The sequence below is a fragment of the Limulus polyphemus genome, unplaced genomic scaffold (assembly GCF_000517525.1).
Source record: "Limulus polyphemus unplaced genomic scaffold, Limulus_polyphemus-2.1.2 Scaffold155, whole genome shotgun sequence".
NCBI classification, from domain to species: Eukaryota; Metazoa; Arthropoda; class Merostomata; order Xiphosura; family Limulidae; genus Limulus; species Limulus polyphemus.
The window spans coordinates 725,290-739,404 of record NW_013665765.1 but is presented as its reverse complement, the minus strand read 5'-3'; the positions used below and the strand labels follow the sequence as shown (position 1 = coordinate 739,404).

Genomic DNA, 14,115 nt, shown 5'->3' with positions numbered 1-14,115 from the left:
TGCGAAATTAAAAAAAAAATTCTCGGAAATTATCTTTAATAATTGGCTTCACCCTTTGGGGAAGGTTTCTTAACTTCTTCATTATAAGTTTACTAAAACGTATTATAATTAAAGAGCCAAAATATACTAAAACTTGAGAACACACGACACGATAACCTTTCTCGGGTGATATCTTTAATAATTTGCTTCACCCATTGGGGAAGGTTTCTATGTTAGAGAACTGAAACATATATTTCGCTTTAGCTTTCCCTAAAGAAAGCTCACTTAATTTTCTTTCAAAAGTGCAGAAAATTATTTGCTTCTAATGACAAGAAATAACAAAATGCGTGATCAAATTTCAATACTTTGATAAATTTTATTGAACATTAACAAGAATTAACGGAATTGTACACATATAACGCACAAAGGACAAAAGTGTATCAGTTGTATATTCACATAACATAACCCATTTAAGTTTCTCTCTTTTTAACCCTTCTAACATGTCACGAGATCATGAAATAAGCTTCCAAAAGTAATTAGCAATTTTAATGATGTAACCTTCCATCATAAGTTAGGTAAAATAGGTGTATTTTGTGGGCTACAAGAGTTTATTCAAAGCAACAGCATTGTCGGCTATATATAAGATTGTGAATAAGAGGACTTTAAATTATCACCGTAGGCCTGACAAAAATAGTAAAACACATTAGACTTTTGTGACTGATACTTTATTTTAACCACGAGTCACTATGCCCAGTCTATTCTGTCGTATCCTGGGAAGCTGGGACTAAAAGTATATAGAACAGGCAACCAAATAGCTTTGGTTTAATAGGCTTACAGAGTATCAGAGTGGTGTGGAATGTAGATTATTAAAAACTAGCAGCTACAGTGAACAGAGCCGGTGAAAAAGTGCTTGGACCGGTTGATATCGGTCAGTTAGTATAACATATCAGGATGTATGTACAATTGTGTAAAATATCATTTTGTGTCCGAGTTCTATCTAATGTCTTTCCACACAACACAGCGAAGTTCCTTAACTTGGCTTGTCCCTCGAACAACGTGTGCAAATACTTGGAGTTTCCAAATTAGCAAGCTTGTTAATTTATCGATTAAATTTATATACAAAACAAGTTTAACAGATAGATATACTGAATTTAAAATTGTTTTATGACGTTGAGATTGGAAGTTATACGTGGCATATAAAGCACATACAGAGAGACACAAAATACGCGCAATAAATCAAAATAGCATTAGATTTGGACTTGTGACGGACTAGATGCACTCACCAATTTGACATCAGTAGATACAGCATCTGTTAAGAAAATGAAAAACAAATGTGCCCCAACTGTACAAACAGTGCATAATACAGAGAATATTGAAAAGATGTTAACTTAAAATAATAATAATATATCATAAATACAAAGATAAAACAGTTGATACAATGACTTAGATATACAAGTTATCCTTGATATACTGTCGTGAATAACATACAAACGAAAATAAAATCAATTATTCTTAAAATGAAAAAGCTCCGCAGTCCGAAAGTTTTTATAGATCGACCATTTTCAATGATCTTCAAATTTGTAAACAATGAAATACTCTTGAGATGTACTTCATCATAGATGGCATTGCTTCATGTCCGATTCATCTATAGCCCTGTTGTGTATGATATCCTAAGTATGTCTCACAATAGTATACGCTGCTTCACATAGTTCTATCAAGTATCAGATTGGGGGAAATACTGTATCATGTGCTGTTACCAGTCTCGTTACGGCGACATATTTTCATGGAACAGTCAACTCACATCAGTATGATGTAGCTTTCTCGTGGGTCGTATCTTGGTCAATATTTTTTTTGTTACAGTGCACAGTGCACAGTTTCATGCAGTCTTATATGTAACGTTATACACCATTATATTATTAGACAGTATTGACATGTTTCACCATTGTCGGCACTCCACACTCCCTCAACTTTGTATATCTCACAAGGATTCACTTTTTTTTTGTAGTCTTTATGTTTTGAAGTATGGTCGACACTGCAACACGTGACTTTTGTTGATACTGGAAAGTGAAATCCTTATGTGTCTCACTAGGACCCATGCATGTGATGGTGCAATCCCCATTTTTTTCATCTAGTTAGATACTGCATCATGCAGGCTTTATGTCTCACAGGGACCCACATTATACAGTTCTAGCAAGTCCCACGAAGACCTTTATTCTATCATGTAGTTTTTATATAGTCTTGTTATGTGCTCACCACAATAACACTAAATTTTACACACAGTTTTTTGTGTTTTAGACACGCTAGGCATTTTGTCGTGAAATGCTTAAAATACTGTCTTAATATGCCTCTGCATACAATAAAATGCTTCATTCAGATATTATGTAATTCCACATGATTGAAGACGTCAGAATACAGTGAAACCCCAATTTTTCGAATAATTCAGTTAACCGAACTCAAATATTTTGTAATGAGTTAAACGTGGATCAGAAACTGCTAAGAATATGTTTTGTAACCATAGATACTAAGGGCATAAAAAACATAATTATAAATAAAACTATATTATTGCGTGAGTGATGTTCAGAAACAAACGATATATTTTTTCCGACTATTGGATATAAGTACATTGCGGCTGATGAATCATCCGCTCATTCTTCTGAATCGTGAAACATTTTTAGACCATGGAATGATCGTTATGGGGTCCGGCGTGGCCAGATGGTTAGAGCGCTCGACTCATAATCTGCGGGTCGCGGGTTCGAATCCCCGTCACACCAAACATGCTCGCCCTTTCAGCCACGGGGGCGTTATATGTGACGGTCAATCCCACTATTCGTTGGTAAAAGAGTAGCCCAAGAGTTGGCGGTGGGTGGTGATGATTAGCTGCCTTTCCTCTAGTCTTACACTGCTAAATTATGGACGGCTAGCGCAGATAGCCCTAGTGTAGCTTTGCGCGAAATTCATTACAAACAGACAATGATCATTATTTAACATCTGCGACTGAAAAGTTCGAATGGACAATCCTTTCCCATCACGAATATCGTCCTGACTTAACACCATTTGCATGTTGTTTGGTTTTAACCTCTCAAGGACCATTTAGGTGGACAACACTTCAAGTAACTGATACTTCTAAAGCAGCTACGTGCAACTTGATTCGTACGTAATACTACACTTGCGTTACATCAAACTAACACTAACAGTGACGTACATTCCACCGTAGCCGTCATAATATTGTTAAGGGGCCTGGAAGTTAGAATTTTTTTTTATTCTACTCCTGTGTCTTCTTAAGGCATTTTCGGTTTAGTCGTCTTGATCAAACCACAGCCACAATTTTAAATTAATTAACCAATTCGTAAAATCAACATCAGTAGGATTGTTGACTGCGGTTACTAAGGGACTTACGCAGTCATGGCGACAGTTTTTCAACACTCTAAACAATAAGACAGGTAATATGTCACAGAGTCAATATCACCACCTAGGTGTAGCGCAAGCGAGAAAAAAAAAAGAGAAGAATTTAAAAAATCACAGAACTTCTCCATACTGATTTTTTAAACATGGCGGTATCAAAAGAGAGAAAGTGGTGATGGATACATAACAGCCTGTGTAATTAGCAAAGTACTATAAATAAACAGTGACAAATAAGCAGTAAATTGGAAAAGAAGAACAAAATGAGGGCACGGAAGTTGCGATTGAAAATTTCCATAAAAAATAATATCCAAGAGATAAGGTTAATATTAATAATATTAATATTAGCGACTAGTAAGTGAAACGGTTTATAATAGATCATGCCGACCGAAAGGCTTTTTTTTTCAAGGGATGGGGAACAAGGCGGAAGGTATTTTTCAGACCACTATTATAATCATGCAACAAACGCAAATGTCTGATTACGGTTAACGAGGCTATGATATTCACTTTAAATTGGTTCACTATACTGTGAACTGTGAATCTGCTGGTCACTTGGCGACAGTAGCAAACTAGGGATTGAGTCTGCTTAGGTTAAAGGGGTCCGCTTGGGCCAATGGAATCCGTAACTGGAAAGGTTTTTTCAAAATACAGTCGTACGAAACTTGTCAAACGCATAAAGTTGTTTGTGTTGTATAGGATCACTTGAGGCTTAATCATACAATAGGTGTAACGTGAAGCAGAAGTCTAGAAGAAAAAATAGCTTTTGGAGATAACTTCTGACGAGAGTTTTTAATGTGTTATTCATTCTAGCTACATGCAACCATGCCTTTTATGAAATGCGGAGAGACCCTTGGTGAAGGACGTTCGGGTAATTTTATTTATTTTTTTATTCTGCACAAAGCTGCTTGAGGGATACCGGTTCTAGCCGTCTCTAATTTAGCAGTGACAGATTAGAGGGAAGGCAACTAATTAACACCACTCACCTCCAAATCTTGGGCTACTCTTTTACCAATGAATAGTTGGATTGACTGTCACTTTATAACGCCCCAACGGCTGAAAGGGAGAGCATATTCGGTGACAAGGGTTCGAACCCGTGAGTCGAATGCCCTATCTACCAGGCCATGCCATACCGATTATTTTTTTGTAATTGAGCAATAAAACAAACACAATTATTTTGAATAATTGATAAAATAAATTATAATGGATAAAACTATGGACATTAACAAGGTTGCAAAAAATTTTCTTTTTCAGTGTTAAATATCAAAATAACAGCCCAACTGCTGTAAATATAAAAAAGTTTCTTAACTTTTGTTGAAATTGAAGATTAAGGCGCTTCAGGAACTGAATCTGAATGAAATAAATGTATGGGACAAGACTTTATTGGGGCAGCAAAAATGAGCAGCATTTACAGTGATGTGGAAACCCAAATTCGTGAAAAATAATGGCAGAATGCACTTAGTGTAAAATTTGGTTTGGATTTGGTGCTAAGTGATAAGTTGTGAACACCCCTGAAGCGCCATGTTTGTTGTTGTTGTTCTTCTTCTTTATGTATTGAAGAAACTATATGTGTGTTGTTGTTTATTTGCCAACAGTGTTAAACGATGGACAATTCTTTTCTCTTTCACGAGTAAATTAGGGGTGCATCTCAAAAGGCTGTATCCAACGCGATGGTCATCCCATTTCGAGTCTCTGATAGAAATGTCTAGAATCATTCTTCTCTCAGGAAAAAAAAATGAAGTATGAGATGCTTCAATACAAAAATTAGAGAAACTGTGAATAGCGTCTCTAAAATATGACAGCGAGAATCATTTCGTCTCACGAAAGGTGCAGAACTGATTTAAATCGCCGCTGAAACATTGACAGCGTAACGTAATGAATTGGAGAATGCTGTGGTTTACCTAGCTATAAAATGGGGCATAGAGAGCAAATTCGGTGAAAGGGGGGGGAGGTCAGAAAAATTAAATGGCAATTTAATGATTTAAGCAAGAATCAGAAACAAACAGATTTCGAACAGAAGTTTAGAATTTCTGTGGTTTATTGTTGTTCGTAACGCAGCAGACGGTAAGCCAGTTCCAAACAGCATGAGTGTGACTGTACAAAGATTTGAAATTCTACAACTACACATTCTGGAGTCTGAATTAGGTGATCTTTGCCAAAGCAGAAGAGCTCCAGAAAACATATAGCAGTAGCATTTCACCATCATTTCCAAATCTGGTGCTATGTTTCCGAACATCTCTAAAGAATCAGAACTGCCAAAAAGATAACTCACCTCTTCATTGTTGAAAACACTGCCTTAACGCCTTATTTTCCTGCCATTTGCACAGCCTGTGTTTTTGTTTGTTTTTCTAAACTATTCCTGTCATCGTTGTTACTGCTGACAGATATTTTCCCAAACCTAAACTAATTGAAACAAGAAGTACACTGCGTCAAGAAAAACTATTGGGACTAGTTTTGTTGAGTAAAGGACAAGCACGAGCATTAAAAATTGAACATACACAGAAATGCTGAAGAACGGCGTTTTAACTAAGACATGGTAAGTACATATATATTTACTCAGTACTCTAGTTAAGTGTCAACAAAGATCAGAATATATATATATTGATATGGGGCAGATAACATGCTATGTACCTTACTGCAAACTAATATGGTGAAGCTCACGAAACAATGAATGAAATACATTCCCATTATTACCAAAGGCTGTTCTGAAAAGAGAAATCTGGTTGCCCACGTCCTCAACACCATTGGTGTACATTTGATGGTTGTAATATGATAATATGATGGTTGGCTGACAGGATAAAAATAATCTCGTTTCTTTCTGAACATCCCTCGCATGTTTCAATAGTCCTGCAAATAACGCGTCCAGGTACCGTGGAAATTCATTAGGCTAACTTTTAAAGTGAGTATTTTTGTTAGTAACCGTGTTTGTAAAACTACTGTGAACGTAGAGAGTACGCTGAATTATAATATAAAAATAATGATCATGTAAAACTCTGTATTTTTTTTCTACTACCTCTGAAAAGGCAGGATTCGGATATTATAGATTTTACTACACTGAAGATTCTTCCTTAATTATACTTCCAGTTGAGGAACTCTTCAAAATGTTATGATACTTTAAAGTGAATATTTTAGGTGTTACCATCTTCACATAATGCATTGTGCTTTTCACATGCTATTTAACATTTTCCGAACGCGAATTATTCAAACCGTCAAGAAATTTGACTTATTAGGTAGTTGTCTTGTTTCATTGTTAAAACAATGAATTAGTATTTCAACGAGAAAAAAAAGAAATGAGGAGCAATTACTGCTTAAAATTTTAAATTCTTCTAACAGTGAAAAGCTAAAACTCTTCACTAAAGCAACACAGATCGTTCGGATGAAACTAGAGGCTTATCAAGGGTTGACAGGCTTCCAGAAGGAGGTAATATAAGAGTAGAGGTGACACTTGCATGCTGTGTTTCCTGATGACGCCGCAAGTCCACTTTCCTTTGAAAAGCACGTGGACACAGGTCACAGGCGAACGGTTTAAAACCTGTGTGTTTCCTGGTGTGGGTGATTAAATTAGATGACTGACTGAAAGCTTTTCCACAGATGTTACACTTGTGAGGTTTCTCTCCTGTAAAAATAAAAGGCACGTGTCCAGTCAGCAGCTTGACCTTTATCAATACTTATAACCTACATCTCACGTTCATTATTGGTACAAACAAAACTGTACAACAAAATGAAGTTATGCAATCAGTCACGTGAAAGTTATAATATCTAATGTGAAAAATCTACCTATAACACAAAACATGAATGGTGTAAGGGTATATTTGTAAATTCTGTATACTGGGAAATCGAACGCTTAACAAGTAGAAATATATATATATATATATATATATATATATTGCCTATGATGTAGATACATCATTAACTGACCTGTGTGAATGTAAGTATGTTTCTTCATGTCTGACTTCTGATGGAACCGTTTCCCACAGTATTGACAAGGATAAGGTCTAGTATCAGAGTGGATGAGCAAGTGGGTGGACAGAGTGGATGACCTCTTGAACGTCTTGCCGCACTGCTGGCACTCGAAGCTCCTCTCAGTCCTGTGGACAGCTCGATGTAGGTCTAGACTCAGTTCGTGGCCAAAACTCTTGTTGCATTGAAGGCATGAGAAAGGCCGTTTGCCGTTATGCGAACGACGAGCATGTACTTCAAGTCCATGAGGAGTGCTAAATGTTTTCTCACAGCTGGAACATGAGAACGGTGGCTTTCTTACCGTAGATAACTGCAGCCCTTTTGGAATGCCCAGGTCTCTTGTCACCAGATTTACTGGTTCATTTTCTTCTTGACTCAGCTTGGAGGACTTAGTAGGGCCCAGAAGTGCTTCAATTGAGTAATCAGACAACTTGCGACCACTAGAGGCCGCTGCCATTTTCTCAGACTGCCTGTTCTGGATTTTGATGGACGTAAAACACTCACTCTGGACCTTTGAAGCTTCAGTTTTGGACGGTAGATTGAGAATGTTAGGTGTATTCTCGATACTGGACGGACTGATGCAGGGCGAAGACAAACTCGAACCAATAAACTGGTCTCCTACATAATAAAAAGGAAAAAATATTAAGTTTTTTTATTGCTAATATTTTTATTACCAGCAGTAAATATATATCTACCACATCTGTAAGCGTTTTTCATTTAATTTTAAAGAATAACGAAAAGCTGAAGCAAATAGAGTTCTTTGCTTTCTCGGGTTTTATAAAATAAAATCAGTATTTTTATTTAAGCAAACAATAATTTGATTTGTTTATTTATTTATTTTTGTTTGTTTTTGAGTGTGACGATATCACTGGCACAAATCAAGGTTGACTAAAAAAAGTTGCCCAACTTTTTATCCGGTTTAAGGGTCGCTACACGTACAAAAGTAAAGTTCGCCAAAGGAATCCTAAGATATCGGGATATCACTGGCAAAAATCAAGGTTGACTAAGAAAGTTGCCCAACATTTTATCCGGTTTAACGGTCGCTACAGGTACAAAAGTAAAGTTCGTCTAAGCAGTCCCGAGATGAAAAAGATTAACTGATTGCACGTACTCTCAAGCATCCTGAGAAAAAGAACAGCTGGATGACTCCTCTTGGCAAACCACTGTTGAAGAAATATCTGTTTAGGAAGATATTATCTAAGAATGAACTTTAAAACCAATCTGAACATTGAACACTGAACATCTTGTAAATATCCTACTCGTCGTTTACAATTCCAGTTAGGCTTGTTCTGAAATCAGAAGTCCAAACCCGGAACTTAAACCACCCTTTAGAATCGTAACATGGATGTTTCTTCAGAACTCAGATCAAGACTGAAACTAATGAAATGCCTTATGAAGTTAAAAATCAGTAGTTTCTAATCTTTCTGAAGTTTCCTCTCTCTTTCTCTCTGTCTTTTTTTTTTTTTTGAGAGGGAGGGGGTTAAAACTAGTTAAATCCTTCGGAATAGAACAATTCACAGTTTTTCTATAGCTGAAAGAAATATTGTATGTTTCAATATTAGAACCTTGCTGTTACTGTCTTGGAACTGTTCTGTTATTAAGGATAAGCTTACTATAGTCAGATTTCCACAGTAAAGTTTTTTACTGTATGTTTCAATATGAGAACCTTGCTGTTACTATGTTGGATCTGTTTTGTTATTAATGATGAGTTTACCATAGTTAGATTTCCACAGTAAATTTTACGAATATCGAACACGAATCGAGTCAATCCAAAAATTATTGCTTATATCTTAGTACATCAACGTTTTTATAACTTAATAAGAAAATAATATATCTGACCACATTTCCAGGTTGTGGGTTTCCTTTAACAGAACATTCAACAGCAAAAATAAAACATGCTCATTAAAGGGAAAATATTACAACACAAAAACTTAAAGTTGATGTTTAAATACGAATTGTGAGGAAATATAAGCTAGAGTTGGAAAGAAGGATATATATATATATATATATAGTGTAAACTAATCCAGAAACAGTTGATGCCATTCGTCCTACCAGCTTTCGTTGAATCACGTTTTTCTAAAGTTGACATTTAAACCTTCACTGTCTAATAACGAACATGTCAATACTTTTAACTTAGGTACATTTCTATTTAATTAGGTATTTTAGATATTCTTAAGTAACCAAGAATCTTAATCTGTGAATGTTTAATATGTATTGTGTGCTATTGGCAACAGTAACTCTTAACACGAGTGAGGGAACGAAGGATAAGTTTTTACATGAGCAGTGTGGCGACAAGAGACGTCTAAACAAATGTTATTTCCAGATTTTACTTTTAAATATCAACTAGACAGTAGCAGTTGATAAGTGATTCTTGTAAATTATATGTTAATGTTTTAATTCTATGAATTTATTAATCTCATATTTGAGAGTCAGTATTTTGTTATTTTATATATACGCACCTGTCTTCTGTACACGTGAATAATTTGACGATGCAATGTAGTTTGATGGAGATAATTTCCAGGATTTTATATGGTGTGTCGAACTTGAGAGACTTTCTTTAACAAATAGCGACGGCGGAGAATAACCAGAGTTACCGGAGTCCCCGTCACAAGATTTCGTTGACGCCGTCTCGGACAAAGCCAAGACCCCGCCATCATGGCCGCTGGCTATGATATTTGTATCAGCAGGTGAGACAGTACTGCCGCAGGCTTGACGCGCTAGGTTGAGGTAACGGAGCAGCACGGCGCTGTACGAACCATATGGCGAGTAGGGCCAACAGCTGGGATAGACGGCTAGACTAGCCACTGGAAGCCCGGGGGTTGATCCTTGACCTAATGTAAAATAAAACCAAGTTTTTGTAGTATTTTGAAAACAATTGCCAAGTAATAATTTTTTTTTAAATTCTAATATGACCAAAGAAAATTTCAGACAATTTATTTTTATATGGTTAAAGGTAATGGGTATATATTTTTTTTCATAATATAAAGGTTACTTCATTCCTCATATTTTGAGGTTTTAATGAAACAAGATTTGAAGAACTAATAAAGTAGTTTTATTAAAATATATTAAGCATGTATTAGCATTAGCAGCTTCTTGCCATATAATTTTTAGCATATGTCTGTCTTGTAAAATAATTGGACGAGATGGGTCGTCCAAAGTTCTTTGGTTTAACATCCTGTAAAGCAAATATTCTTCTTAATTTCTAGCATATTCTGGTTTGCTTTAAAAAATATAGCGTATTTTTATTTGTGAAGCCAGTAGATTGAACATAATTACTTTCTCCGTAAGATTCACCAACGATCAGTAGAATTAATGGAGTCCAAAAAGTTCTTTAGAAGAAAAACAAAACTTATAAAAGAAGTCAAAAAGATGAGTGGTTTTAAGTTACAAAAAAGTTATGCGAAAAAAAAAGGGGGGCAATAGATGTAAGAAAGCTAAACGAGAACTGGTTTGAACGACCACGGAACTCGAGTAGACTAATCATTTTTCACTCTTTGTCTCCCCCTTATGTCCTCGTATAACAGCGCATTAGGGAAATAATCTCAAGCCTTTTGGTAATTACAGCCGGAGTGGTGAAAAAAAAAAAGATGTAAGTTTTGCTCTGCGGGTAAGGCTGCTTGCTTATGCAAAGTTGAATGTAACTTAGCATGGAATACTTTTATACAACATGCATGACTATATAATGCTGACGAAAGAGAACAAAAATACATTATAAACACGTGGAATATCTTGCTTACCATAGGTACAATTCATTTATATATATTTACCATTTTGTTGTAATATATCTGAAAGTTTCATATACATTATATTCAGAACAGCCCCCACCCCCCCAGTGGCACAGCGGTATATCTGCGGACTTACAACTCTACAATCCGGTTTTCGATACCCGTGGTGGGCAGAACACAGAAAGCCCATTGTGTAGCTTTGTGCTTAATTACAAACAAACATTCAAAACATTATATGTAACAGAAAGCTAACATTTTTTTTAATTAAAAAATCTTACTTATTCAACACAAAATAACACTAAAAAATAACCCGTTTTTTTTCTTCTTCAAAAGTCCCTGGTTAAATCGGCCGATAACAAAACTTACGAGTCACGACAAATAGCACATAGTATGTTACCAATTATATTATTATTTCATGTGACTGTAAAATTTCCCACAGAGTGTAGTGAAACCGCACCGAACAAGACACTTTGATAATTTCACGTAAAACTTTTAACTAGCTGTCATCGTACACAAGGGCGCCCGCAGAAAAAAAAAAACTTAGGGGGGGTCAAGTAACTCAAGTTTGAAAAAGAAATTATGAAATCGAAAGACAAATACCTTATGGTTTTTCCAATAACATAGAAGAATAATTTTACAAAGCTAGTAATTTTTTCTTTTTGAAAATTCAAGGGCGGGTCACTTGACCCCCTTGCCCCTTCCTTCGGGCGCCCATAATCGTACATATTGTTTGTTTGTTTCGGAATTTCGCGCAGATTTACGCAAGGACCACCTGCGCTAGCCGACCACAATTTTGAACTGATAGACTAGAGGGGAGGTTACTAGTCACAGCACGGCTCTATAGTAAAATGCGCGATTATTATTATTATTATTTATTTTTTTTGCGGCATAGTGACGCGAAACATTGAATTACACCTGGCTTCATCACGCACATGAAGTTTCTTAGTAGCCAGAAACAATTATTAAGAGTTTGTGTGCATTACGACATTTATTTTGTTATCTGAATACAATAAGAGCGTTACTGTAAATAATCATTGTGGCAAGCAAGTCCAATTAATTCAAATAATATTCATATAAATCCTAAAGTTCGCTTTACAGGAAATACCTTCTATAAGCATCATGTGTTTGCGGCGTTCGTTTGTGTGTAGTTAAAAGCAAAGCTACACAAAGGACTATCTTTGCTGTGCTCACTACAGGTATCGAAACCAGGATTTTAGTGTTATAAGTCCCGCAGACTTACAGCAGTGCCACTGGGGGCGTGCTTGCAGTGAATAATTTATGTTTTGACAACACAAACGTGTTCCTATAGGATTTTACGACTGCATTTCTCTTCCTTACGTCATAATTTGTTTTAAATTTTATCTCTGTACGCATTGGATAGCGAAAGGTCAAGAAAATGAATTGATAATGGATAATATACATCCAACTATTTTCTGATTTTAGGAATTAACAGTATTTTTTTTAATATAATTACTCACGTATAACATTTGATCATGTAGCAAGTAACATTTCTGTAGCGGATAAAAATAAGATTAAGAACATCCTTCATTTAACCGCTAGTCTTTATTTAATTTTTTTGCTTAAGTATGAATAAACTGACCACTACTTTACTCATTGTAAATAGACTGACCACCATTTTATTCATTATGAATAAACTGATCATTATCATTATGAATAGAATGACTACTGCTTTACTCATGAATAGACTGATTACTACTTTACTCGTGCATATATTGACTATTGTTTTACTCATTACAAAGACTGACTACTGCTTTACTCATTACGAAAATTCACAACTGCTTTACTCATTACAAAGACAGATTACTCTTTTACTTATGATAAAGAATGACCACTGTTTTACTCATTATGAATAGACTGATTACTGTTTTATTCATCATAAAGACTTACAACTATCTTGTTCATTATGAATAGACTGGCTACTGCTTTATTTATCATAAAGACTGACCACTGTTTTACTCATTATGAATAGACTGACTACTGTTTTTACTCATTACTGTTTTACTCAATATAAAAACTGACCACTGTTTTACACATTATGAAAAGACTGACTACTGTTTTACTTACCATAAAGACTGACCACTGTTTTACTCATTACGAATAAACTGATTACTGCTTTACTCATGATAAAAACTGACCCTGTTTTACTCATTTTGAATAGATGGACCACTGCTTTACTCATTATAAAGACTGACTACTGCTTTACTCATAATGAATAGACTGAGCACTGTTTATTCATAACGAGGAACACAGTAGAGACGAAATGATCAGAATTAGTTAAATATGGTTAAGTCAAAGAAATATGGATTTTCGTATATTAAAGTATTACTATAATAAAACTCGTTAAGTAATTCACGCAGAAAGTACCAAAGTCATCAGCACTGTAAAACGTAACTGTATATATAATTTCCAAGTTTTGATCTCCGAATAAATGTTGAAACAACTTCAGTAGATTTTTAGTTTATTAATACGTGAAGTACAGATAATCAGGGGATTTGTAATTACTAGATTAGCAAGTATATGTTTTCGATTAGCAATGAAAATTCAAACAATGTATAATAATTCTGAAAATTACTAAGAATGTGGTATTATTTCAAAAAATTATCATTAGTTGTTTTTAATTTTTTTCAATTCTAACAGAACGTCTAAATGATTGTTTCTTTTTCTGGTTAAAATAAAATTATTTTCGTTATTGTAATTATTACATTTCTTTTGTATGTTTATTTGTTGAATTTCGCGAGGACTAATTGCGTGAGCAGTTCCTAATTTCGAATTGATAGACAAGAGGGAAGGCACATAGTCAATACCACCTACCGCCAACTCTTGGGCTACTCATTACCAAAGAACAGTGGGATTGACTGTCACATTACAACCTCCCACGGCTGAAAGAGCTATCAGATTCATTTTTACTATTATAATTATTACCTATTTTCTTTACAACAATTCACCCCTGATGATATAAGTAGATTTTGTAACGTGTTTACTTTATTGCGGCCCGGCATGGCCAGGTAGTTAGGGCGCTCGACTCGCAATCTGC

General features: G+C 35.3%; 1 protein-coding gene across 1 annotated transcript in view; it reads right to left on the bottom strand.

The window, feature by feature from the left end:
* Window positions 1-3,783: 3,783 nt before the first annotated feature.
* LOC106476382 (zinc finger protein 391-like) overlaps window positions 3,784-14,115 on the bottom strand; it is an 18,560-nt gene continuing 8,228 nt past the window's right edge. The window contains exons 2-4 of the mRNA XM_022381301.1: window positions 9,795-10,166; window positions 7,294-7,953; window positions 3,784-6,991 (exon numbers count right to left, since the gene is read on the bottom strand). Coding sequence (XP_022237009.1) covers window positions 6,729-6,991; window positions 7,294-7,953; window positions 9,795-10,166 — 1,295 coding nt within the window. The 3' untranslated portion in view covers window positions 3,784-6,728. The remainder of the gene's footprint in view (window positions 6,992-7,293; window positions 7,954-9,794; window positions 10,167-14,115) is intronic.